The 27321-nt window shown below is 29.8% G+C and overlaps 2 protein-coding genes and 1 pseudogene across 6 annotated transcripts in view; all 3 read right to left on the reverse strand.

Moving 5' to 3' along the window:
• The window catches only part of LOC118030114 (large ribosomal subunit protein uL18), a 91645-nt gene that overhangs the window by 56220 nt on the left and 8104 nt on the right, over positions 1-27321 (reverse strand). The window lies entirely within an intron of this gene.
• LOC118030117 (uncharacterized) lies at positions 4618-7944 on the reverse strand. Of its 5 annotated transcripts, none has more exons than XM_073406811.1 (5): positions 7575-7944; positions 7353-7414; positions 7150-7206; positions 6185-6404; positions 4618-5235 (listed from the first exon to the last, which is right to left on the reverse strand). In XM_073406811.1, exons 1-4 carry the CDS (start codon positions 7853-7855, stop codon positions 6214-6216), a joined length of 591 nt encoding a protein of 196 aa, XP_073262912.1. In that variant the 5' UTR covers positions 7856-7944; the 3' UTR covers positions 4618-5235; positions 6185-6213. The 5 variants fall into 5 exon arrangements, with proteins under 5 accessions (XP_073262912.1, XP_073262911.1, XP_073262913.1 ...); XM_073406810.1 differs by having other exon boundaries at positions 4618-5268; positions 7575-7943; XM_073406812.1 differs by lacking the exon at positions 4618-5235 and adding an exon at positions 5974-6121.
• Positions 21587-23065, reverse strand: LOC118030116 (ion channel CASTOR-like; annotated as a pseudogene).

Below are 27321 nucleotides of genomic sequence, written 5' to 3' on the forward strand. Positions count from 1 at the left end.
AACACAAAATCAAACAACCACTTAATATCTATACAAACATTTAGCTACAAATAATATTTTTTTTATTTTTTAAAATATTTTTTAATATAAACACATCAAAATAATTTTTTAAAAAAAACTAAAAACAATTAAATTTAAAAAAAAAAAACATTTTAAGGTGGTAAAACCAACACGAGTGTTCCCGTTTCAAAGCAGCATGGAGGTGGCTGGTAAAACCAACACGAGTGTCTTCTCCCCTAAAACTAAGGAAGACATCATATTTAATTCCTTGTGGCTGGGCGGTGGTTAAGGTGGAAAGAGTAGATGGTGATGGAGACATCATATTTTTTTGTGGAGAAAGAGTCGAAGAAACAAGAGCAAGACTCTGGTGGTAAGGTAGGTCTGGAGGGAGAGAACGGAAGGAACTCAAGGAAAAAAGATGAGCCTGATTTTGAATGAGTAGCTTAGGCTTTACGTGTTTAAGAACCTGCCTTAGGCATATGTATAATTTATAATAATCAAATCCAAGAATTTTCTTAGAACATTACAAGATTGCACATTGTTGATTTCCAGGAAATTCCCCAGTTACAAAGTGATTTGATAGGAAAAGGCATTTATACGTTGTTTTGTTTTTATGGTATTGACAGTGTTTTTATAAATTTTTATCTTTTTTATTTTTTTTAAAAATTATTTTTTTTATTATTGTAATTTACTGATATAAAAATAATTTTAAAAGATCAAAAGCATATAGATTCACAGAGCTGTGATAGATAACTTTTTTCATATTTCAAATGTATTAGCTGTTCCCTTAGCGGAGTAGCAGATCTTTTGTTATTTGATCGAGTGCAGTATAACCTTTTTAATGAAGTTTATTTGTTATTATCGTATTGATAGAGAATAAATTAATTTTTTAATATTTTATAATTATAATAGAATTATTTAAATATTCTTAAAAATAAAATAAAAATTAAAGTAGATGTTTCAGTCTTTTAATGTTTTAATAGCATAACATTATTTTTAAATACAAAATAATTAAAATTGATGTCCAAGTATTTTTTAATATTTTTATCGTAGCTTTTTAGTTATAATTAATATGAATTAGAGGTAATTTAATATGTTATCACTTATAATTATAATTAGAGGCAAATGTATAATTATAATATGGGGTTATCAAATTCAAGTATTTTCTCAGGACATTACAGAGGGTGCACACTGTTGACTCCATAAATTTCTTATGTACAAAAAGCTTGAGGTCTTGTTATTTGTTTTCCTGTGACTTGGACGGAAAAGGTATTTATGCTTTGTTTGTCTTTGCAGTATAAACCATGTTTTTTATAATTTTTTTTATTTGAAATTAATTTTTTTAGTTATTTTGGCTTGTTTTGATGTATTAATATAAAAAATAATTTTTAAAAAAATAAATATAAAAAATTGTTTTTAATATATTTTTAATCAAAAATACTTTATAAAATTATTACCAGTAAACACTCTTCATATATTGGGTCCAAATGTTTGCGCGCGGTGAGGCTTTTTTTGCCTTTACATTATATTATAATGGTTATATTAATTTAATTGAGAAGAAATTGTTATAAATTAATTTAATATTATAATAACGGCTGGTTTTTAATATATTTTTTTATTTTTTAAAATTTATTTTTAATATCACACATCAAAATTATATAATAACATGAAAAAAAAATTAATTTAAAATAAAAAATAAAATCCACATATTTTCTGGAGACGTTACAAGGGTGCGCATTATTTACTATGTGGGAATTTCCTGTGTACAAAAGACTTTAATGTCTTCGATCCAAGAATTTGCTGGCACTTTGTAATTTTGTTGACTTCACATTATATTATACTGACAAATTGAAATGTCCGTGTGCTGCCGCAGTTTTATAAAATAAATATATTTAATAGTGTTATAATTGTGAATCACCACTAGATAAGTAATAAAAACTAAAAGGTATAATGAAGTAAATATTTCATGACAGAAAAAAAAGTTGTGTTGGTGATCAAAAACTTAGAGACTGAATAAAATGATTTGCAAACAATCTACAGTGTTTTGTGAGGAAATATATAAATGTTTTTGTTACATGATTTAGCTTTTCAGTTAATAAAAAAGAAAAAAAAAATTCCAAAGCTAAATTCTCTACCAACTTAATATATATATAAAAAAACCTACAAAGATAATTTTGTAAGGAAAAAAAACCCTGAAAAAAAACGTTGTAGCAATTGACAATATTTTGTACTAATATATCAAAAACAGTGTTTTCTCCAATAAAATAAAATAAAAAACCATTTAGAGAAATATTGTAGCAATCCACAATATTTTGTGAGAAAAACTATAACGCTTTCCTTATATGATTTAGCTTTATTGTAATTATAATTCTTAACCAACTCAATATTAAAAAAAAAAATCAAAAAAGATAATTTTAGAAAAAAAATCATATGAGAAAACACTGCAACAATTCACGGTGTTTTAAAAAAAATTATAAAACTAAATTCTTAATTAGCTCAATATTAAAAAAAATCGACAGGGACAATCTTAGAAAAAAAAATAACAAAAAATACACCAAAAAAGAGGGAAAAATCATGTTGGAAACATTGTAGCAATTCACAATGTTTTATGGTGAAAGCTACAGTGCTTCCCCACATGATTTAGTTTTTATTTATAATGACTTGTAATTGTAATTTTAAAACAACTTAATATTAAAAAAAATAAAATTGACAAAGATAATCTGGAAAAAATTATAAGAAAAGAAAAACAATGTGAAGAGATACTGTAGCAATCCACAATGTTTTGTGAGGAAAGATACAATGCTTTCCCCACATGATTAAGCTTTATTACAAAGTTAAATTCTAACCAACTCAATATGAAGAAAAAAAAATTAACGAAGACAATTTTGGAAAAAAATATTACAAAAAAAGAAAATACAAAAGAAATTGAAAAAAAAACCACGCGAGGAAAAACTATATCAATCCATAATATTTTGTGAGGGAAAACTTGTATTTACTTATAATTGCAATTCTTAACCAGCTTAATATTTAAAAAATAAAATTAACAAAGATAACAAAGAAAAAAAAAACTATGTGAAAAAAAAACATTGTAGCATCCACAATAATTTGTAAAGAAAGTTACTGTGCTTTCCTCACATATTATAATTGTAATTTTTAACTAGCTCAATATTAAAAAATAAAATAAAAAAGTTTAATTTTAGAGAAAATAAAAAAAAAAACCATGTGGAGAAATAATGTAGCAATCAACAATTTTTAAGAAAAAAAATTACAAAACTAAATTCTTAATTAGCTTAATATTAAAAAAATCGACAAACATAATTTTAAAAAATAAAAAAATAAAATAGAAAAACTATGTAAAAAAATTACCGTAGCAATCCACAATATTTAAAAAAAAAAATTCAAAATAAAATTTTTAATCAGTTAAATATTTAAAAAGTAAAATTAATTCAAAATTACACACAATCTATTCAAATAAATCCGTAGATGCCTTTTCCTTTTTCCTTTTATATATATTTATTTATTGTGAAGAAGAAGAAGAAAAAGAAGTCGTCTTGAACTTGAAGGATGAAGGAGAGAGGAAGGGACGGGGGATGGGCCAATCCTCTTCTTCAGATTGACGGGGACGGCGACTTGACCTTAAGTACTCTTCCTGGCGAGTGATAGGGCAGCGTGTTCGGGAAGCTGAGTTTAGAAATTACGTGTTTCTTTTTACATGCTTCCTTCCAGCTCATTGCACACAATCTATTCAAATAAATCGGCAGATGCCTTTTCCTTTTCCCTTTTAAAGGGATCACCGACCGTCGGTGTTGTTGGAACATAAACAATTGGACATTGGAAGAAATAAATAATTTCCCCATGCTTAAATTACGGCTACTATTCTTTTCAACTCCGGCCAGACATGACAGGGCTTTAGTAAAATGCCTTTTTTCTTCTTCTTCCTCTGTCTTTTGGAGAAAAGATGGAGAAGTTTATTAAAATTCATGGCAAGTTTATTAAAATTAATGGATGCCTTTTCGAAATTACGTTTCCTTTTTCCTTCTATATATATATACAAGGATATATATTATATACTAAGCTAAAGTGGGATTGTGACATTTCTGTATGATGTATCTTTGTTGGTGTGTATATATATACCAACATAATTGGTTCTGTTTACTGCTTTAGGCAACATAATTGGCATGCAGCCATGTAATTATAATTATTTCTTCTTTTTACACGCTTCCTTCCAGTTCATTACACACAATCTATTTAAATCTGCCTTTTCCTTTTTCCTTATATATATATATATATTAAAGAACTCTAAAACGCGTGGGGAAAGTACTGTAGTTTTCCCCACGGTTTTCCCTGCCAAAACATATATCGTCTCTGCATTATTGTTGGATGTCTTCCTCACTTTCCCACGAAATATATTATCACTGTATAAGTTTGAAAAAAACGAGATGTAGTGTCTTAAATGCTTTAAAAAATTAGGCCGTCGTTGTTTTTTTTCCCTGTAATTGGGTCTTCTTTTCCTTAAATACTGAATTGTCTGCCATCTTATCACCTTTAAAATAATTAAAAGGCTTAGAGAATGTCAAGTCAGCTACTCTTTTCAATGATGCATTAAATACTTTCAAGTTTCGTTTAGATAAAGTGGCCAATCTTCTTAGTGGTGCATTAAATAAATGTGGCGTTGGCATCATTATACATACATGCTTGCCTTTCCGTTTTCATTGTTTCCTGTTCCATTTTGGTTGGCATTTCTGTTATTTGAGCATATTGTCACCTCTCCTTTTCCCCAGCCAAAAGCCACACTAGCAATCAACATCCACCGTTGTTTTTCTGCCTTCTCCAGTGGCTGAAGTGGATCACCAGCAGCTTCGTCGTGGATCATCATCCTCACGACAGACCAGCAACAACAGCAAGCACCTCCCGCAGGCTAGGTAGCTTCTTCTCTTCTTGCTTTTCCACGTAAATCATGCATCTCTCAGCTCTCACCTCACTTATAATATTTGAACACATTGTCACCTCTACTCTTCCCCAGCCAAAAGCCACACTAGCAATCAACATCCACCGTTGTTTTTCTGCCTTCTCCAGTAGCTACAGTGGATCACCAGCAGCTCCACCGACGACCACCAACAGCTCCACCGTGGACCACCATCCTCACGACAGACCAGCAGCAACAGCAAGCACCTCCTCTAGGCCAGGTTGCTTCTTCTCTTCTTCTTGCTTTTCCACGCAAATCATGCATGAATACTGTAAAAAAAAAAAACAAAAAAACAAAAAACCCTGCAGAATACATGAGTAATTAATTACGTGTTGCTTGCAATCTGCTTTGCCAAAGGAAATAGCCATTTGGTTAATTATTAATTTCTAATTATTATTATTAGGAATTGGTTACATATATTTGGTGATAATTAAATTTTCATTCCACAGGATGGTTAATTAGAATTAAAATAAATGATAAGTCTTTTAATATGAGGAGTCAATAGTTTGGACCTTATAAAATTTAATGAATCATGTAACCCTCTAATTATAAAACTCGGATCAATTTTATAGATCAATCTAGGATTTTATTAATCCTATCAATAATAAAAATTAATTCATGACTTGAGTAAATTTCGGTTTAAAAATCTATTGATATTTAAAAAAAAATACTGTCAAAATAATATTGTTTTGATTCTTTAAAAAAAAATTAACTCGAGTTGACTTTTCAACTTATAATCTAGGTACTCATGCCGTAAATCAATTTATAAATTAGATTTTAAAACTATAGAGTGATCAAATTCATATCTTACAATCCACAAAATATAAAAAGTTCGAATTTTCAAAATTTTATCATGTTTCTAGAATACATGTTTTATAATTGTGCTTCCTGTTAATCACATGCAACAAAGTGTTAGGTGCGAAATGAGTGCAAATTAAGTGGAAATCTTGCAGAGTCCCTTTATATATAAATAGCAAGTTAAATATACCCCACCTACAGTTCTCAAGTTGAATCCAATGGATCAATTGATTAAAATTTATTAATTAGCTAGGAGACCAGAGGAAGCAGACTGCAAAGTCTTCTACAGTAATAAACTTTTAAAAATCTATTCTCAAACTCGGTTCCTTCTCCTCCTTCGCAGATCGTCGCCTTTGTCTATCAATCAAAATTATTAATAAATAATTAAAAAAAAAACTCTTTAAAAGAAGATGAACTTACCTTGACAGTGATATCGTCTTTGCGAGTTTTCAAAGCGGTGGAGACGACTTTCGGTAGATCATCTTCCTCAACATGAGGTAGCCACGCATCAGGGTTCTTGAAGCAAAGGAACACGTTTCTGTCATAAGGACCAACAGTTCCAGCGAGGTCGCCCTTGTGAAAACATTCTCCATCTTCTCCATCAGAAATTGAAAGACACGTCGTCGTGGTCTCTCGGTTGCTTTTGAAGTCAGAGAGTGAAAAGAGAGGTTTTGCTAGTGGAGGTGAAGATAGATTGAAAGATAGACTTGCCAACGATGAGAAGAGAAATTCAACGTATTAAAACGAAATTAAATTTTAGTGGAAATTTTACTTCTTTTGATGCAGGATTGGGACGAGATAGTGGGTTGTCTCCCATCATGGATTATTTATATTTCCCATCGAGCAATGAGCCAAAAGTGTAGGGTAAAAACCCCTTTGAATTTTCAAAGCCAAAACAGTGTTATCTTGATAACAGCCCCACAAATAATCCCATGATATAAGTTAGCAAGAGACTGGGTGCACATTAGCACTGGCCAGGACACACAAAGCAATAAATTTAGATTGCCCCATCCCTGGTCTCCTTGCCAAGTTGCTAAAAATTACACCAAGCACTTATTTTTTTTATCACAAGAAACTTTCCGCTTTCTAACAAACAACAACTCATAAAGTTTAATCTTTCAAATGCAAGCTACAAAAAGCATAAAGCAGGGTGTCCATAATTTAGAAAAATGGAGCTCGGTAAAATAACTGAGAATGATCAGTCTAATGGATCCTGAAAGGACCTGAGGCTGAAAGAAACAAAATTTAAGATTATAGAAATTTAGATTTTAACACCCGCAAAAAATTTGAAAGAAAAAATAGACTAACAAAAATAACAAAGATTATAGCCCTTATTCTTTGCAGCTTAAAAATTAGAAGGAAAACTTAGTAATAAATAGACATACCATCATCTGAGCAAGGTGAAACATCATCACGTGGATTCGATGATTTCTCAAGATGACCTTCACAGAGACCAAAAAACCCATCAATTATTTCTCACATTACAATCCAATTTTCTTTAGCAATCTGATTATAATAATGCCTATCTAGATGCAATTTGCAAACATTCTTGTCTGGAAAGTAAAAACCAAAGAACCCAGAAACTTACCATCATTAGAAACAGCATTGCACTTTGAAATCTCATCTTCCTTCTCCACACTCTCCACATCACTAAAAACCAAATAAATAATAATCCCAGAAAAACCCAGTCAGAAAATAAATAGAACACTAAAAAAGCACAACAATGATCAAATCTTTTTCCCAAATTTTCTTTTCTCATCAACCAAACAGACTCTTGAAGAAAAAAGAAATAAATAAAGAAAGAGAGTACCCAGAAGTGCGTTGTTTAATGAGAGATGCCCGAGAGAGAAGCTCGTCAGATTTGAGGGAGAAATGTTTAGAAGAGTAAAGCTTTGCCAACTCTGTTAATGCAGAAACCAATTGAAGATTCGCCGCCTCTGATGGGTTTAAAGTTTCGAGCCTTGAAACCTCAGTTTCAAGAAGAGTTATGGCTCCTTCTGTGTCACCGGCTGTCACCAGATCTTCTACTGTTTCACTCCAGTTTTGGTTTGATTGTTCTTCATGTTCTTCTTGTGCTTTCACTCTCTCCATTGGATTTCAAACAAAGATTGCGACTTTGGAAGAAAGTTTTGGAGGACGAGTACTGTACTGGTATTTATTTGAGATTAAAATTACCAAAAAAATTTATTTTTTCATCGAACGAGTCATAAAAACAAATTAGATACATAATCTTTTTTTTTACATTAAAAAATTTTAAAAAAACAAAAAATTTAAAAATTTTAGGTTTTTTTATAAAATTATATCCAAGAATCTTGAGTTTAGCTGGAATGACTAACTTAAAAGTAATATTTATAATATTAATAATAAAATTAAACTTGTATGACCCAAGTGTAAATGAGTCTGACTGCAACACCGGACTTAAGAATATTGGATGTGGGTCTGACTATAAGGTCGTGTCATAAAAATATGATAATTAAATAGATTAATTAAAAAACAAAGAAAAAAAATCAACAGGAAGGAAAAAAACTAATGAAAAAAAGAAAAAAAAAATTGAATTAATTGGGTTAACCCTTTAAACCTGATTATCGAAAAAAAAATGACAGATTTATCTAGAATTAACTGAGTTAACCCATCAAACCAAGTTAACCTGTTAAGTCTAGGATACGTGTCATGAAAGTATGAAAGTTAGATAATTAAATAGAAAGAAAATTAATTTTAACAAAACTAAACTAAATGAAAAAAAATAATTCATCTAATCAGGTTAACACATCAAACCCGAGATCTGTATCATGAAAATTTGATAACTAAATAAAAAAAAATTTAACATTAACAAACTAAATCAAACAAAAAAATTCATTAAAAAAATTAAAAAGAAAAAAACAGTTATATAATGTATTTTCAAGATAAAATATATTTTAAAAAAACAATATTTACTACGCTTTCAAACACTCACTTTAATTATCTGAAATATAAATATATTTATTTATTGAGATAAATATAAAAATAAAATTTATATAAAATAATTTTAAAGTAGATTTTTAAATTTTCAAAAGCAAAAGATACATGGAGTTCATTCTACATTTCTACATTGTTTTCATTTTGCTTTTCTCAAGTACATCCAAACTCCATATACTAAGAGATAAAAAGCTAGAAAATTATTATTATTTTGAATATATTAAATCGATGTAAAAAATTAAACTCTTAAAATTATTTAAAAAAACGATTAAAATTATAAAAATATGTTCTCAGCAGGTGTGAAATATATGTTTGCAACATCTTCGATGACATTCCAACTGAAGAATCTGTTAGCCCAGCTAGCACCATTAAAGATGTTGACACAACAACCTCAGTAACTTCTGCTGCTGGAAGTTCCATGACTTTCACCCCTCCAACACCGAACCTTGCAGATCCCTTGAATGTAGATCAATCTCCAATTCAGACTCCAACTTCACAGCAGCACACCTCTTCACAAAAAGACACATTTTATCACAGCTACCATCGTCAGTCAAAAAGAGCACTAACCTTCAATGATGTTAAGCCACACGACAGGTTTGTTTTGCTTCCCCACACATAACAAATAATTCATGTATTATACAAACAATATATGTTCCAGTGCGATGGTGCTTCAACCATCATTTCCTTGAAAGATAGCACACCGACCGAAATTCATATTTCCCAATGCAAATATGACACACCAGACGAAGCCAGTATCTCATTTCCTTCATATACATTCCCTTAACAATTATTCATTGATTGATTTATAACTTTATAAATAGTCTTCCCTTTCATTTTTAATATCTTATTTAGAATCCAAATATCATCCCGTGGAATCCTTTTTCAACTATATCATTATTTTTATTTTTATTTCCTATGAAAATTATTACTTGAATGTTCTAATAATAAATAAATTGTTTTGCCTTTCATTCATATTGTTTACACTTACCATTGCTTAAGTACTTCCTTTCAATATATGATTCAGCACCCAACTTCCCCAACCAACACCCTTCAAAGATTATGCAGACTCATCAAAGGAACATCTCTGCAAAGATGATGACACTCCTGCATCACAACTTTCAAAGAAGCAGCACCTGTCCATTTCATCACCTGAAAAGGTAAACATCTACTTCTAATTATTTTCCCTTCTTTATGAACTCACATGCTCAACAACAATTACATGTTTATTTCTCATTTCTTATTTATCTTTAAAAACATTTAATATTTATTGCTTTATAAAATTTATAGCTTACAGTTACACTTATTTTTTGCAATAGGAAAACGATTAACGCATTGGCGTCCAATTATCTATCTATATGTATAAAACATAAAATATTTTTCCTCTGGATGCTTTTGTTATGCTTGAATTTAACTATCTCCACTTAACTTTTGCAACTAACTTTATGAATCTGCTATCTATTTCTATATAACATGTGCAAAAAAAATATTACAGATTTTAACACCCGCAGCATCGCGCGGGTATCAAGTCTAGTATATATATATATATATATATATGATGTTTGTCTTTTTGGTATAAATAATGTTTTTATAAAAAAAATAAATCAATATTTATATGTACTAATATCAAAAATAATTTTTAAAAAATAAAAAATATTATATTATTTTTTTAATAAAAAAAATAAGAACTACCTACTACACTTACAGAAGAAACATTCCATGTATTGAGTCCAAGTGTTCGCGCGTGTCGAGGAACTTTTTTTTGCCTCCCAATAATTAGTGTTATTTGTATTATAACTTTTTTAATATTTCAAATGGATTAGCTATTCCCTTGGCTTGGCGTATTAGCAATTTAGCAGTTTTAGGATCTTTTGTTATTTTCTCTTCAACTTTTTTATTATATATTTTCTTTACACAGTAAACACTTATGTCCCGCGTCATTCTTTTAAGTATATTAACTAGTGTATCGGCATGCGATTCACAACAGGGTTAATATTAATCTTTTTAAAATTAAAATAGCAATCATGTCAGCCTAAGCATTTTGCATCTAGAATAGTAAAAAGTCTAGAATAATATATATATATATATATATATATTAAAGAACTCTAAAACGCGTGGGGAAAGTCTTGAAGGAGAGAGGAAGGGACGGGGGATGGGGCCAATCCTCTTCTTGATGCTCGGGCAATAATAACCATGTTGATGGGGACGACGACGACTTGACCTTTAGTCTTCCCGGCGAGTGCTTGGGCAGCGTGTTCGGGAATCTGAGCTGCCTTGACATTACGTGTTTTCTGGAAATTACGTTTTTCTTGTCTTAACGGTGGCTTTAGATAATGTTCATACTTCATATTTATAGGAGATAAATCAAATTTTAAACGTTTTGAAGCACTTAGGAATGATTTAAATATTCTTAAAAAGTAAAATTTTAAAACTAAGGATTCATGGGTGTTTTTATTTTTTAATATTTTGGTAGCATAGTAAAATGACTATATTATTTTAAAAATTTTAAAATTTTAAATTCAAGTATTTTCTCGGGATATTATAAAAAATATTATTTTGATGTATTTTTAATTAAAAAATAATTACAATAATTTTACTATCACATTATATTATAATGGTGATGATGATTTGATTGAGAAGAATTTAACTTGTTAGAGAACCTGTTTTAATATTATGGTAATAATTGTTTTTTAAAGTGTTTTTTTTTAAATACATTATATTAAAATAATATTTTTAATATTAACACATCACAATAATATATTATTATTATTATTATAATGTAATAATAATAACCACAAAAGGCTTGTTATTATTATTATTATTTTCTAATTTAGCAGGGAAAAAAAAAAGGGGAAAAAAAAAAGAGTGAAGAATCTGTTAATGGCAAGACTTTGAACAGCAAGTTTTCCATCCAAGTGCTTGCGCGTAAAAGGGGGGGGAAAAGTGTTTGCGCGTAAACTTTGTTGCCTTTCACATTATATTATAATTTGGTAGGGAAGGGCATGATTATTACGAGCTAGTTTATTCAATGCACTGCGCCATTCTTCGATGTTTTTATCATAAAGAGAGGAACCCAAAACTTTAAGAGCCAACGAAATACCTTGTACATGCCTTACAATCTGTGCTATCGAGTGTCTTTTAAAATTTTTAAAACTAGGATTCATGGGTATTTCAGTCTTTTAATGTTTTGATAGTACAATGAAATTACTATATTGTTCTTAAAAGCAAAAAAAATTAAAATTGATATTTAGGGGTTTTTTTTTTTTTGTATCTTCACCATAGCTTTTTAGTTATAATCAATGTAAATTAGGGGCAATGTAGTTATAAATATGATTTAAAAAATAAAAAATGGTTAAGGTGTGCGTTTGGGAAGCGTCCATACTTTTTGAACAGCGCGTGCAATATCTCTCAGTGAACAAACACTACATTTTGTGACAACATTGGAAGCATCACAACATCTTCTTTTTAGTGGTTAGAGATCTGTGTGTAGTAGCGTAGTGATTGGGCTACAAAACACTTTTTTTCTTTTCCTCCCTCTTTTCTCTCTCCTAGCCTCGAGTTTTATGTCATCTCTTTTAAAAATTAAATGTGTTATGTTCAATTTGTATTTGTATTCATTTTGTTCTCATTATTTTAATTATTACTTGTTTTGTTTTTAATGCTTTTTTAAAGTTGATTTTTTTCAATTTCATCTTTTGACATTTTATTTTATTTAGTTTTTTATCCAATTTGGTTTTCGTTCTTTTAATTGCTATTTTTTTTTTGTTTTTTTATCATTTTTCTTGATATATTTTTTTTATTTCATCCATTGTAATTTTATTTCATTTTATTTTTTATGCAATTTGCTACTCATTCATTTGATTGCTATTTTTTTTATTTTCTTGATTTATTTTATTTCTCAATTTAGTCCCTCATTATTTTATTTTATTTTATTTTTATACAAAATTTGGTTCTCATTCTTTTAATTGCTTTTGTTTTTTAATCTTGAATGATTATGAATTTTGCTTTGTCACTTTTTCGTGTTTGTTTTCTATGGGATAATCTTGGTCTCATGACCTACGTCACGGGTTTTTAAATATTAACCTGATTTAACCTTGATCTTTTTTTAGGTTTTTTTTTTATAAATTAATTTTTTTTAATTTCATTGTTCGACATTAGGTTATTGGACCTTGAAATTCATGATTTGTTTCGCTTTTCTTTCTGTGAGGTTATTCCAATCTCATATTTCAAATCACGAGTTAATCAAGTTAACCCGAATTGACTTGGTTTTTTTTTTTTTTTAGTTTTGTCTTTCATCATTTAGTTCGTTTGAGAGTTGGTTTCCATTTTTTTTTTCAATTTGTTCTATATGAAGTTATCTCTGTCTCATAACTAAGTCATGAATTTAGCATACTAACTCGAGTTAGGATTTTTTATTCTTTTTTAAAATTATTTTGTTTTAGTTTGTCCTTTAATGTTTGATTTTCTGATAATTGAACTTTATTTTTATTTTTTAATGAGGTTATCTCATTCTCTTTCAATTTTACTTTGTTATCAAATAAAATCGTTGACACTTTTCAAGAATACATAGAGGGTATATTTTTATAATATTAGCAAATTTTCTTTTTTTATTAGTCTTCGGTGACTTTTTTTTATATATTGTTAGTTTTTTTAATCATATTATTAAATTAATTGAGATTATTGAAAGCATTCAAATCTATAATTCAAGTCGCAAATCATTTTGTTTTTTTTTTAAATACTATTATTGTTTGCGTTTTTTTTTATCTTAAAAATAATTTGACTCGGCTCATAACTTAGCACGAGCCATTTATCTAGTTGGATGCTAAATGAGATGCTTGCAACTTATAGCACATTATAAGCATATTGGTTAAGAATGTTTTTTTTATTTATCATTTTAATCAAATAATTTTTTGAATTAACTAAGTTCATAATATTTTTAATATGGTCTTTTTGTCACGATATCAATATTTTTCTATTTATATTGTAATCATACAATATTATGTAATCTCATTAAAATAATAAATATTTTAATTGTATCAATAATTTATTTATTGGTTTAAATTAATTATAAAATCATTTTCAGTCTTTATATAGATTACTTACGATGAACAAAACTAGTTTTTCTTAAAATAATTTATTTTAGTTTTTTCACAGGCATATATTAATTTTAATTTAAAATTTTCATCTATAAAAAATAATCTTATTTTTAGGGTACTTTTAATAATAAAAAAAACCATATTTGAAAATGGAAAATTCAATAAATTTCTTGATCTGAGTAGTAAAAAAAGAAGAAGGTATATCTAAATAAAAAAAAGATTAAAGTGTATGCATTAGCATTTGATCTCCTGCCTAAAATAGATGTTTAGCAATTAAGAATCAAAAGCTAAACATGTTTATCTTGCTAAACCTCCAGCATTACCCACCATACCTTAAACTCCAATCTCCAGGTTAAACTTAAATACTAGGATAAATTTTTATTACCCCAAATACCAGAAACACAAACACAACAAAAACAAGGAGTGAAAGCATATAACTTATAGAAGTAATACAACATAAATTGAACGTGAGTATGGTTGTCAGTGTGATATCGGTTGTTTTTCAAATAATTTTTCGTACCAAAATGCATATCAATAATATATTTTTTTTATTTTAAAAAAAAAATTATTTTTGACATCAGCACATCAAAACAATCCAAAATATACAAACCATATTAAATTTTAACAAAAAAAAAATCAATTTCTTGGAAACAAACGGTGTGTAATAAGAATAAGAAAAAAACTTACTTCACAAGGTCAACATTAAGACCCAATCTTCTAGCATCGCCCTTGGCTACCAAAAAAGAAAAGCAAAAATGTCAAAATAATCAAGCAACTTCTAATAATCAAGCCACTGCAAAAGCTAAGCTCACTAATCAACATATATATATATATATATATATATATAATATATATATATATATATATATATATATATATATATCTTCCCCTAACAGCAAAGCTAAAAATTAAGCATGATTAGTGCTTCAGTGACAAAAGGGAACGAACTTTGTTTCGTTTCTGGGTTTATGAACTGGATTCAGTCAGCATTACGACATAATCAAAAGGAAGGAGTGAAGCTTTGGTTACCGGAATGGACTAAATACTGTTATTTTACTTGATGATATATAGATATATAGGCAATACTATTAATCCTATCAATAATGTTGGCCAAAACCCAAAAAAATTGTAACTAAAATTTATTTTTTCCCTATACCTAATGGTTTGGCTCCAATTTTTTTTTTCTTCTCTCTTTTATCTCTCCTAGCCTCGGGTTTCATATAAGCTCTTTCAAAAAAAATTCAATGTGCCATGTTAAGTTTGTATTTGTATCAATTATGTTATCATTCTTTTAATTACTATTTGCTTTGCTTTTAATGCTTCTTAAAGTTATTTTTTTATTTCATCCCTTAACATTTTATTTTATTTGATTTTTGTATTCAATTTGGTACTCATTATTTTAATTTTTTTTTTCAATTTCATTCATTTACATTTTGCTTAATTTAATTTTCTTATCCAATTTGGTACTCATTCTTTTGATTGCTATTTTTTTTTTTATTTTCTTGATTTATTTTAATTTTTAATTTAGTCCCTTATTATTTTTATTTTTATTTCAAATTTTTTCTTCAATCTTTTGATTGCTATTTGTTTTGTTTTTTTTAATCTTGAATGATTAAGAATATTACTTTGTGATTTTTTTTCGTAGTTACCTTTTATGGGGTAATACCGGTTTCATTATTTAGGTCACGTGTTTAGAATATTAGTCATATTTAACTTTGATCTTTTTTTTAGATTTTTTTTTTAAATTGAAGTTTTTTCACTCTTATCATTTGATATTATTAGGTTATTGGGCCATGATCTTCGTATTTTTTTTTTATAGGATTATCCTGATTTCATAACTTATGGTCACGAGTTAGTCAAATTAACCTGGATTGATTTAATTTTTTTTTAAAAAAATTTTAATTAATTTTTTTTTTATCATTTAGTTTGCTTGAGAGTTAACCTCCTTTGTTTTATTCAATTTTTTCTATACATAGTTATCCTAGTCTCATGACAGAAGCATGAATTTAACATGCTGGCTCGAGTTAGGTTGTTTTTAACACTATTTTTTATTTAATATGTCATTCAATGTTTGATTTGTTGGTAATTAAATTTTAAATTTTTATTTTATTTATTTTTAAATGAGGTTAACTTGTACTCATTTTATTTTTACTTTGTCATCAAATAAGATCAGAGAAACCTTTAAAAAATATTTAAATGATATATTTTCATAATATTATTAAGTGTACAAAGTGATTTGGAGGAAAGGGCATTTAGTTGGTGTTTCTCTTTTTTGTATTGACAGTGTTTTTATAAATTTTTTAAAAAAATTATTTGAAAATTTTAAAAAAAATTTAATGTGGTAATATAAAAAATATTAACAAAAAACAAAAAAACATTATCTTTATATATATATTTTTTAAAAAACAATTATTACTGTAATTAGAAGAAACATATATTCTCGTGTATCATCATATCGCAACTGTGATTGATAATTTTTTTTAATATTTCAAATGGATTAACTGTTCCCTTAGCGTATTAGCAGCTTTAGGATGTTTTGTTATTTTCTCTTCAATTTTTTTTATTATTATACAAACACTTATGTCCCACATTGTTGACTTCCTGGGAATTTCCCATGTACAAAAGGATTCATGTCTCGTTAATTATCAAGACAAGACAAAAGAATGACGGGCAATAATTCTCAGTGTGAAGAAGAAGAAGAAGTGTCTGGAAGGAGAGAGGAAGGGACCGGGGATGGGCCAATCCTCTTCTTCATGCTCCTGCAGTAATTGCTATATTGAAGGGGACGATGACTTAAACTAAGTATCTGTTCGAAAATATAGTTGTAATTTCTCTTGAAGTGTTTTTTATTTTAAAATTATATTTTTTATTTTAAAATTAGATTAACATATCAAAATAATTCAAAACATATAAAAAACTATTAATTTTTAATTAAAAAAATTTAAAATTTTAAAAATACAGTTTCACCACTTTCTAGACAGTGTCGGCGTCGGCGTCGGTGTCGGCAGATGCAGATGCCTTTTCCTTTTTTTATCAGCAGATACCTTTTCCTTTTTAGATGCTTTTTCCCTTTTCCTTTACATATATAATTGTTTGTCTTTTCAAGGAAGACTTAAGGTCCAGTCGTCGTCCCCACCAATATGACTATTATTGCCCGAGCATAAAGAAGAGGATTGGCACATGCTTTGGCAATTTGGCAACTTGATAGAATGTTTTTGAATTTTGACCCATTTTCATGATGTGAGCTTGCATCTCATTTTTTGCCTCCATCCAACCTTATGCGGAAAAACGAAAGAGGAAAAAAATACTCTTTCTTAAAACCTTATCCAGTGACCTTAGTTTGGACTAGATTTAAATTAAAATAGATGAAAATTAACCCACAAAACTACTAAAACTAAAAACTATGAACATATTTTTGAGATGACAGAATGACCCATGAATAATCAGTGCTATCAATGGTCATATTAAACTACATGTACATCAGAAAATAAAATTAAAAATGCATTATCCCACAAGTCTTGAGTAACAAAGTTATCTACACATACCATGCATTGATGATATGAGAACCTAAAAATAAACCCAATAAGCCTTCAAAGTCCAGGTTTTTAAAATTAGAAAAAAAAAAAAAATTCTTCATGAGAACTGAGCATATGAAAATAATAAGAGTAGGGTGAGAAGAAGAAAAGGGAACCTGCTAAGGGGTCGTAGAAACCAACAGCTTGAAGGTGTTTGCCATCTTTTTTTAGTCAAAATGTGTCAGAACACTTTTTAGAAATGTACTGTTTTTTAAATAAAAATTAATATTTTTATATATTTTAAATTGTTTTGATATATTAAAATTAAAAATAATTTTTTAAAAAATAAAAATAATATTTTAATACATTTTAATTTTAATTTCCCGTAGCAGCCCAATGGAGCTGCCATGCACATGGAAGGAAAGGCGATATTATCTTTGCCTATAAACAATGTTCTTATAAATTTTTATTTTTTTTAATTTTTTATTTTAGATTAATTTGTTTTTAGTTTTTTTCGGTTTGTTTTAATATGTTTGTGTTAAAAATAATTCTTTAAAAATAAAAAATATATTATTTTAATGTATTTTTAAATAAAAAACACTTTAAAAAACAATTGTTACCATACTCGTAAATACCTTCTATATCTTCGGTCCAAGTATTTGCCTTGCGGAGGACGCTTTTGCCTTTATATTATATTATAATAGTTACGATGATTTAATTGAAAATAACTTGTTAGAGAGTCTATTTGATATTGTACTAGTGGTTGTTTTTCAAAAAAACAATTAATAAAAATATATCAAAACAATATATTTTTTTATTTTTTAAAATTTATTTTTAATATCAGAAAGTCAAAATAATATAATTAAAACATAAAAAAAAATAATTTAAAATAAACAGAAAATAAATAAAATTCAAATTCAAGTATTTTCTCAGGGCATTACAGAAGGTGCACATTGTTAGCTTCCTGGAAATTTTCCATGCACAAAAGGCTTCAAGTCTTGTTAATTTGTGATGCCGTAGGAAAAGACATTTAGGCTTTTGTTTGTCTTTGCTGTGTAAACAATGTTTTAATAAATTTTGAAATTATTTTAAATTTTATTTTAGATTTTTTTTTTAGTTTTTTTGGTTAGTTTTGATGTGTTTGTGTCAAAAATAATTTTTTAAAAGTAAAAAAATATATATATTATCTTGATGTATTTTCATGCAAAAAATATTTTAAAAATCAATTATTACTATATTCACAAACACCTTCTATATCTTCAATCCAAGTGTTTGTACATGCGGAAGATTTTTTTTGCATTAACATTATATTACCACACTTGCAAATACTTTTATAATTTCGAACCATGTGTTTGCACATGCCAAAGATTTTTTTACCTTTACATTATATTATAATAATTATTTTTCAAAATAATTTTCACTTGAAAATGCATTAAAATAATATTTTTTTATTTTTTAAATTTTATTTTTTATTCAGTCCATTGAAATGATATAAAAATAATTTAAAATAAAAAAATCAAATCTTTTCTTGGACGTTGCAGAGGGTGCACATCTACTTGGTAATTTCCTGTGTATAAAAAGGCTTAATGTCTTGTTATTTGTTTTTTCTTTTTGTGATTTGGTAGGAAGGGCATCGAGTCTTCCTTAAGTCATCTGCCGATGATAGATTGTGTGTAATGAGCTGGAAGGAATCATGTAAAAAGAAGAAATAATTATAAGCCATATTGATGGGGACGACGACTTCATCTCAACTCTTCCTTTAAATTACGTGTTTCCTTTTTCCAAATATTTTCTCATGTACAGCGGTGTTGACTTCCCTGAAATTTCCTATGTACAAGTCTTGTTCTTTGTTTATTTGTGATTTGGTAGCAATGATCTACACGCAACGATCAAGTGTTTGTTATTTGTTTTTTTTTTTTTCTTTTTTTTTTTTATCTGCATCGGTTAAAAACCAGACCAGCAATTAGCCCAGCAAACCCGTTTGACCTACAAGGTCAACTCCTGGATTTGATTTAATAATTATATAGGATACATTCCTATTAAGACTAAGCTACTTTGTTAGGCTTGAAACAATTGAACTCTTAGAGCAATTGTTTTGTCTCTTCTTTACATGCTTCAAAATGCTATTTTATCATTTAAGATCATTGCTTTGTCCATGAAAAGGGTTTAGACAACTTGCTATGTCTTCTAATTAAAATTTTTAAAACTAGGATTGATGGGTGTTTCAGTCTTTTAATGTTTTAATAGTATAGTGAAATAACTACATTGTTCTTATAATGGGTGTTTCAGTCTTTTAATTGTTCTTATATCAATAGGATTGATATGCGTGCTAGATGACGTACATGTTTTATGAGCAACGCATGTAAGATCTCTCAATAGGCAAACACTCTTTTTATGACAGAGCTGAAAGTGTAACAACATCATCTAATTGCTAACGACACAACAATCAGCAATAAATATTTTCTCAAGTACAAGGACATGCAGGAACAACAATCAGCAGATATTCCAGATTCTCACACATTTGAAATGTATGCAGTCCTTTTAACGGTTAATCTGCATTACATGGGACATGGAAAGTGAGCTCAGAATAGGAAAAAGATGCGCAGCCTATCATACTAGACTGAGCAATATTAAGCTGTACAACAGGAAATGATAATCTCAAAAAATATTTATCCTCTTCAACCTGTCATGTTCTTTGTATTTTTTTTCTTATTTATCTTGTCGTTTCTATAAAGGAAGAACCTATTAAATCATGTGAAAGGCATAAGTGAAATACTATGTTCAAGATTCATTACATTATAGATTGAAATAATATAATGATGATTTTATTCTTGTAAAAAAAATTCAAATAACTTACCATGAAGGGGAATAAGGTCTTTTGTGCAGGATTTATTGGATATTATTAGTTGATCGAGGATAAATTAGTTTGTTTATTTTTTTTAACATAATAATTTAATTATCCTTAAAAACAAATAAAAAATATTTAGCTTTCAAGCTTTTAAAAAAACTAAGAGGCAACAGCAAAACATTATAGTCCGAAGCTATAATATTTAGCTTGAAACTCTTGACTATTACACTCCAAAGAAGCCTCCTAGTTGGTGTCCCTATAAAATTAACAAATACCACCGCAATAACAACGCCGCAGATGAGGGGGTGGATAGTACTTTCACGGCACTCTCCTCTGGATTTTATCAGGACTTTGAGAAGCACGAGGCGCGCCAACTTTCTTCTTCTAGACAAATATACCCTGGAACGAAGCATTAACAAGAATCCCACATCGGAAACAAACGAGGGAATAAAATGGGTAATATAGCGGTGGAGGAATAACTTTAATAATGACCTTATTTGAACAAGTTTAATCAAGCTTAATCCCAGAGAAACAAAAATGTAAAAATAATTAAGCAAATACCCCTAACATCAAAGCTAAAAATTAAGCATTATTAGTGAGGAAAGGGAGCGTACTTTGTTTCGTTTCAGGTTTATAGATTGGATTCAGTCAGCATGACGACATAATCGAAAGGAAGTTGGTTACCGGATTAGACTAAATATAATTATTTTACCTGATGATAGATAGGCAATAGTATTAGTCCTCTCAATAATGCTGGCCTAAACCCAAAATATCTATGAACAATCTATCAAGTTTAATATTAAACTATATGTATAAGAAAATAAAATTACAAATGCATCCCATTTTGCAAATGCATTTCCCCAACGAAGTTTAAGTCTTTAATAACAAAGTTATTTACACATGCAATGCGAACTTGAAAACACCCTATAAGCCTTCAAAGTTCAGGCCTTTGAAATTAGAAAAAAAAAAAATCTCCATGTGAACTGAGCATGTGAAAATAATAAGAGAAAGGTAAGAAGAAGAAGAGGGAACCTGCTAAGGTGTCGTAGAAACCAACAACTCGAAGGTGTTTGCCATCTCTTGGAGTATGGCTATCAGCAGCAACAATTCTGTAAAATGCCCTGTTTTTGCATCCCAGCCTAGCCAAACGAATCTTCACCGCCATTTTCTTGGGCTGATCTTCATGAAGTGAAAAATGTGAGAGTGAATTGCAGAGGGAGGGAGGGAGGGACAGGGTGTTTGTGGATATGGGTTTTTATATGGATAAGGAGGATTGGATGCGGATATGGGCTTTTGTACTTCTTTCTTGTCAAAACTATGCGTTTTTACCACATTGGGCCTAATTGATCCCTCTGTTTTTTTTATAAAAAAAAAATTATCCCTTTTGCAATTGTTCGTTTTCGTGCAAATCAAGAAAAAATATACTAGATGTGACTGTACATCTGTAGTATTTATTTATTTCTTTTTTCAGACTGGCAGAAACTAATGAACACTTCCTATTGTTGTTTTCTTCGGTGTCCATCGAATTTTTTTCAAAGAATATCATGTTCGGGGGATGAAGAAGAACCTCATCCTCATTCCTTCTCTGCAATTACCACGAAGACATCTTTCAGTGACCAACAACGTCTCTCACTTTTGGCAGGTGGATTGATAACAGCCTTTTCAGCATTAGCTGCACGGTAACCAATGACTATCTCTCTTCTCTGTCGGGCGCGTAATAGTACTTCATAGAAACTCAATTCCTCGCCTTCACTGAGGTAAAGATCTGCTTGCCTTATTTGTAGCTCATTTCCCTGATGAAGGCAAAATGTTTGTGAATGATGAGTTCAACTGATTAAAGGATCTTAAATTCCAACATCATCAATAGCAACAATTTCACTAACACAACAAAGGAATCATTGATCAATGCTCGAGGGTTGTTCTAAGCAGTAAAGAGAGAACATGCTAGCAAACCCTTTGCTGTTGTGGTCCAACATATTAACTAGCTTAATTTATCACAACCATAATGATTATTTGGATGCAGGGCTCACGATATGCTACTTTCTCAATATAAGAAGCAGGGCATCAAAGTCATTATAATATATGATTTAAAGGAGTGACCAACTAAATGCACCAGAGAACGAAGGTAATGATCACCTGATGTGTTTAAGATTTCATCCTTTTCAGCATTAGCTAGCAAAGTTTCATGGGCTCTATGCAGATGGCTTTTTGTGTGTGTGTGTGTGTGTGAGAGAGAGAGAGAGAGGATTTAACGTGATTGTTAAAAGTGCTTTCAATATCTTCCCTCAAGAGTTGGGCAAAAAACTAGAGCAATCCTGAAAAAAACATCGCATGATAGTGCTTGTCAAACTACCTCCTACTGAGAACTTTCCAAGTTTCTGCTGAATTGAGGAAAGCTATAGTAAGTACCTCATTTGTTTATTTTTTAACCTTTCACATATGTTCTTTCAAATTAAACATATAGATAAGGTACTGACAAGCAAACTATGAGAAAAGAAAAAATTGCATGCACTTGTTGGAATTTTCTATTGCAATTTTGTAAGCCTACTTTGCCCTTCAAAATTTGGTTTTCCGTAGAGTGCAATAAGATCTCAGAATTTAACAGAAGTGAGACAGAAGAATACCTCATCTGCAAAGAGCTCTTCTAATACATCATTTATTTGTTGATCTTCTGCAACCATGGCCAATGCCATGCTGACAAGCTCATTTGATAAAGCATAATCACTGATCTTCGACATTGATAATAAATTTTTAGTTCTTGGGTCCAGAATTTCAATTATTATTACAGATTTATCTGAAGCAAAGCATGCTGCATCTCCCCAATCCACGAACCTTGAGAGAAGGGTCCTCTGCGAACCTGGTTTACCATTGGGAGACGCTTTGACTGCATGGATCATGAGAGTAAGAACACATGAATACAAAAGATCGAAGAGCACTAAATTGCACCATTAACACCTGGATCCTGTACAATTATCTTCTTGAGCTCAGGAGAAAATAAACAAAATCTTTTTGGCTTTTCCTTAAAGTTAAAAGTGCTGTACAAAAAGTGCTTTCAATATCTTCCCTCAAGCAAGAGTTGGGCAAAAAACGGATTTAATGTGATTGTTGGAATTTTTTATTGCAATTTTGTAAGCCTACTGAGTTTGAAGGAATGTAGGGAGAAACAAGAAAAACATTGCCATTGTTTTGAGGAGAAACAGTTGAAGAAAACATTTTGTTTGGCAGTCTTACTGGATTACAGTTACTTTTTAAATAATTTTTCATATTAAAATATATATTAATGATATTTTTTTATTTTTAAAAAATTATTTTAATATCAGCATATCAAAATAATTTGAAAACATTAAAAATATATTAATTTAAAATTAATAAAAAAATAAAAAGAGTTTTTAAAATTTTTAAAAAATATTTTTAAAATATAAAAACAAATCGGTAGGGGTAAATATGTAGGGAGAGAAGGGAAGTAACTGAAGGAAAAAAGATGAGGCTGATTTTGAATCAATAGCTTAGACTTTACGTGTTTAAGTCTTTAAGACGCTGGCTTAGGCATATGTATAATTGTAATAATGGTCGTTTCAAATCCAAGTATTTTCACATGTACAGAGATGTTGACTTCCTGGAAATTTCCCGTGTAAAATAAGGCTTCAGTTATTGTTATATGTTTATTTTTTTATTTGTTTTTGTGTTTTAAATTTTTTTATTATTTTTATTTTAAATTAATATTTTTTAATATTTTTAGATTATTTTGATATATTAATATTTGTCACACCCGGATATCGCGGCGACCTTAAAAAATTATCTAGATTGATAAAAGAACAAATATCTGGCATCTTGTTCTTTTAGAAAAAAGGTCTTGTTTCGCCACCTAGTATTATGGTCATTAAAAAACCTTAACTGGTCAACAGAGATTCTATGTTTCGGTACTGGTTATTGTAAAAGGAAAAATATTATCACCCCTTAAACGTCCTGCCTGAGACAGGCTGCATTACTAAATATTTATTAGTTTATGCTATGAAAATTTGTTTATAATATTCCCGACTCTGGTGTCAGTAAATATTCAACTACGAATATTTCCAACTCTGATGTTGGTAAATATTACGTAGCTATAACATAAATTAGATCAATATTTTTTTTTATTCCCGACTCTAGCACCAGTTAATAAATAAATAATAATAAATTTATTTTTACGAATGCAAATATTTTTTATTTTTCTAGCTAAATAAAATAAAATACAACGAATAAAAATAATATAAATTTAAGCCAGTATTTTTATTTCTGACTCTAACGTCAGTAAGTAAACCAATAAATTTACATTATTTATATTCATGCATACATATTATTTTTATTTTTTTTTGTTTTTTTTGTTTTTTAATTTTTTTGGGCTAGGCTGAGCTGGACCCAGCCCAGCATATTATTTTTTGGGCTGAGCCCAACTCAGTCCATATAGGCTCGGCTAAGCCCAGCCCAGCCCAGCCCGGTCACTGGCCCAAGCCAGTGAATCGGCTGGGCAAAAGCTAAAAGCACGCGTGAATTGGTCACGCGTGCGTGAACACTGGTGAAGGTAATTAAATTACCTTCACACCGTGTTCTTGAAACACTAACAATTTATATTTTGAAATGGAGATACAAAGGGGATGAATTCATACCTGCTTCTAGAGACTGAGGATGTTCGCAGCGCCGATGATGATTCTCGCCTACTACTTCTCCTTGTCTTCCTTTTGTGATTACTTGAATTGTGTCTTCCTTCTTGCTTTCTCAGTAGCTTTTTAGACTTCGAAGACGATGCCGGTTTGCTGTGATGTTCTTTGAATGAATACTGGTCTTTCCTTTGTTCGCAGGGACGAAAACGGTTTCAAAGATAATTCTCGTCACTGTGTGTGTGTGCTGCCCTCTTGTTCTCTCCTTCTCTCTGCGTGTTATTATTTCCTTCTCAGTATTTTTTTCTGGGTTTTTATGCTCTGTCTGGTGCTGCGAGTAGCTCTGTTTTTGGGTTGTTTTTTTCGGCTCTGTTTCTTGTTCTTAGCTCTGTTTTTCTGGGTTGATGTCTGCCTTGCTGGTCTGGGTTTTCTTCTCCCTTTTATAGACTTCCTAGCCACTTCCCTTAACCAGTCCTGTCTTTGCAAGACTGTTACCTTCCCCGACGAGATCGTGGGCGAGAGACGTGGTCCACGATGACTTCGTTGCAGATCTTCAGAGTAGTTCAGACTATGGAATCGGGATGGAGAAGACGAACACGGCTGTTCCACCAGCAACGGCGACGTTTCGGCAGCAATGGATTCCACCAGCAATGACAACGTTTCAAGCAGCAATGGATATTGTCATTTTGATCCCTGAACTTTGGAAATTTGGCAATTGGACCCCTAAGCAATTAAACATTTCTGTTAATTTTGCCCCTTTTGGATTAATTTCAGTTAAATCCCTAAATTGGTACACTGTTTACAAAACAGTCCTTAATTCCTGGATTATTCAATTCGGTCCTTAATTAATTCTTTTAATTTTTCCCTTTTGATTAATTTCAATTAAATCCCTAAATTATAACACTATTTACAAAACAGTCCTTAATTTTTGAATTGTTTAATTTGACCTTTAATTAGATCTTTAACTTTTAATTCTTTCAAAATTGATCAATTAACTCTCAAATTACATTCACAAACTTCAAATTTTGTTGTCTTAACCTCATTGTCAACTATATTTAATTTTTATTGTTTGTTCAAAAATTGGGTTATGAAAATATTAAAAATAAATGTTTTTAAAATAAAAAAAATATTATTTTAATATATTTTCTATTAAAAAAATACCACACTTCATAATTCAATCCAAAAGAAAAAACAAAATAAAAAGGTAATTCTGAGCCGAGGGTGAGACTATGAGCTAGAAGGATCACACACACTCTTCTTTGCCTTCACATTATAATGGTTGTGATGATTTGATTATGATTTGTGTTTGTTATTTGTTTGGGATTATTATAGCTATGATGGTTCAAAGTATTTTTTGTTTAAAAAAATATTAAAATAAAAAGCTTTTCATTTTTAAAAAATTATTTTTGATATTAGTACATCAAAACTATCTAAAAAAAAATAAAAAAATAAATCAAAACTTTTTAAAAAATAATTTCCACCGCATTTCTCAACAAACTCAAAATCCACTTTCCCGGCCAAGTAAACATGCGAACTGAAACCATCTAGGGCCCGTGGGATTAGTCGAGGTGCGCGTAAGCTGATCCGGACACCCACGTTAAACTAAAAAAAAAAAAAACATGCGAACTGAAACACCCTAATTTTCAATTGGAAATGAAAACTATTAAATCAATTAGGAGGGGCAAGAACAAAAAGGAAGGTTGAGGTACTATAGGCGTTACAATTTTTTTAAAGTAGAAAAATATTTTAAAATAATTTTTTTAACTTCAATGTTTATTATATATATAGTCCATTCATATAAATTGTTTTTTAAAATTTTTTATATAAAATATTAAAATTTCAGATGATTTTTTTAGATTAACTTAACCAATATAATCCAAAACACTGCCTTAATTTTGACCAAATCAACCTTAGATTTGATTTCAAATCCAAATATTTTCTCATTACAGAGGGTGCACATTGTTGACTTCCTGGAAATTCCCCATGTACAAGAAGGCTCCATGTCTTGTTCTCTGTTTATTTGTGATGTGGTAGGAAAGGGCATAAAGTCTTCCACCCAGAGGAATTCTTTGCCTTCACATTATATTATTATAATGGTTGTGTTTGTTATTTGCTTTTTTTTTTTTTGATTTGTTTGGTGACATGTGGCCCTTAGCTGGATCTGTATCAAATAAAAATTAAACTAGTAATTAGCTTAACAAAACCCGCTTGACCTACCGGGTCAATCAAAAATCTGGATGACCCGGTGAAATTTCACCAATAAAGACTTCTTTTTTTTTTGAACCAGCCGAGAAACAAGCGAGCTGAAACCATAGTTATTAAACCCGGCCCGGCCCGGCGGGTCGACCCGGGACCCGGTCGGTCGACCCGGGACCCGGTCGGTCGACCCGGGACCCGGTCGACCCGGTGGCTGGACCGGTTCGGGTTTAATAAAAGACGGGCTGTGGCAACAGCCCGGCCAAACCCGGGCGACCCGGCGGGTCGACCCGGGTGACCCGGGCAAACCCTG

The sequence above is a fragment of the Populus alba genome, chromosome 19 (assembly GCF_005239225.2).
Source record: "Populus alba chromosome 19, ASM523922v2, whole genome shotgun sequence".
In the NCBI taxonomy this organism is placed as follows: domain Eukaryota; kingdom Viridiplantae; phylum Streptophyta; class Magnoliopsida; order Malpighiales; family Salicaceae; genus Populus; species Populus alba.

Excerpts from the sequence above, each read along its gene's own strand:
- LOC118030117 (XM_073406811.1), bottom strand. The coding sequence starts at position 7,855 with ATGGAGAGAGTGAAAGCACAAGAAGAACATGAAGAACAATCAAACCAA. Across the intron at positions 7,207-7,352 it reads CAATGCTGTTTCTAATGATG|GTCATCTTGAGAAATCATCG; the intron begins GTAAGTTTCTGG and ends GTCTCTGTGAAG. Across the intron at positions 6,405-7,149 it reads TTCACCTTGCTCAGATGATG|CAACCGAGAGACCACGACGA; the intron begins GTATGTCTATTT and ends TGACTTCAAAAG.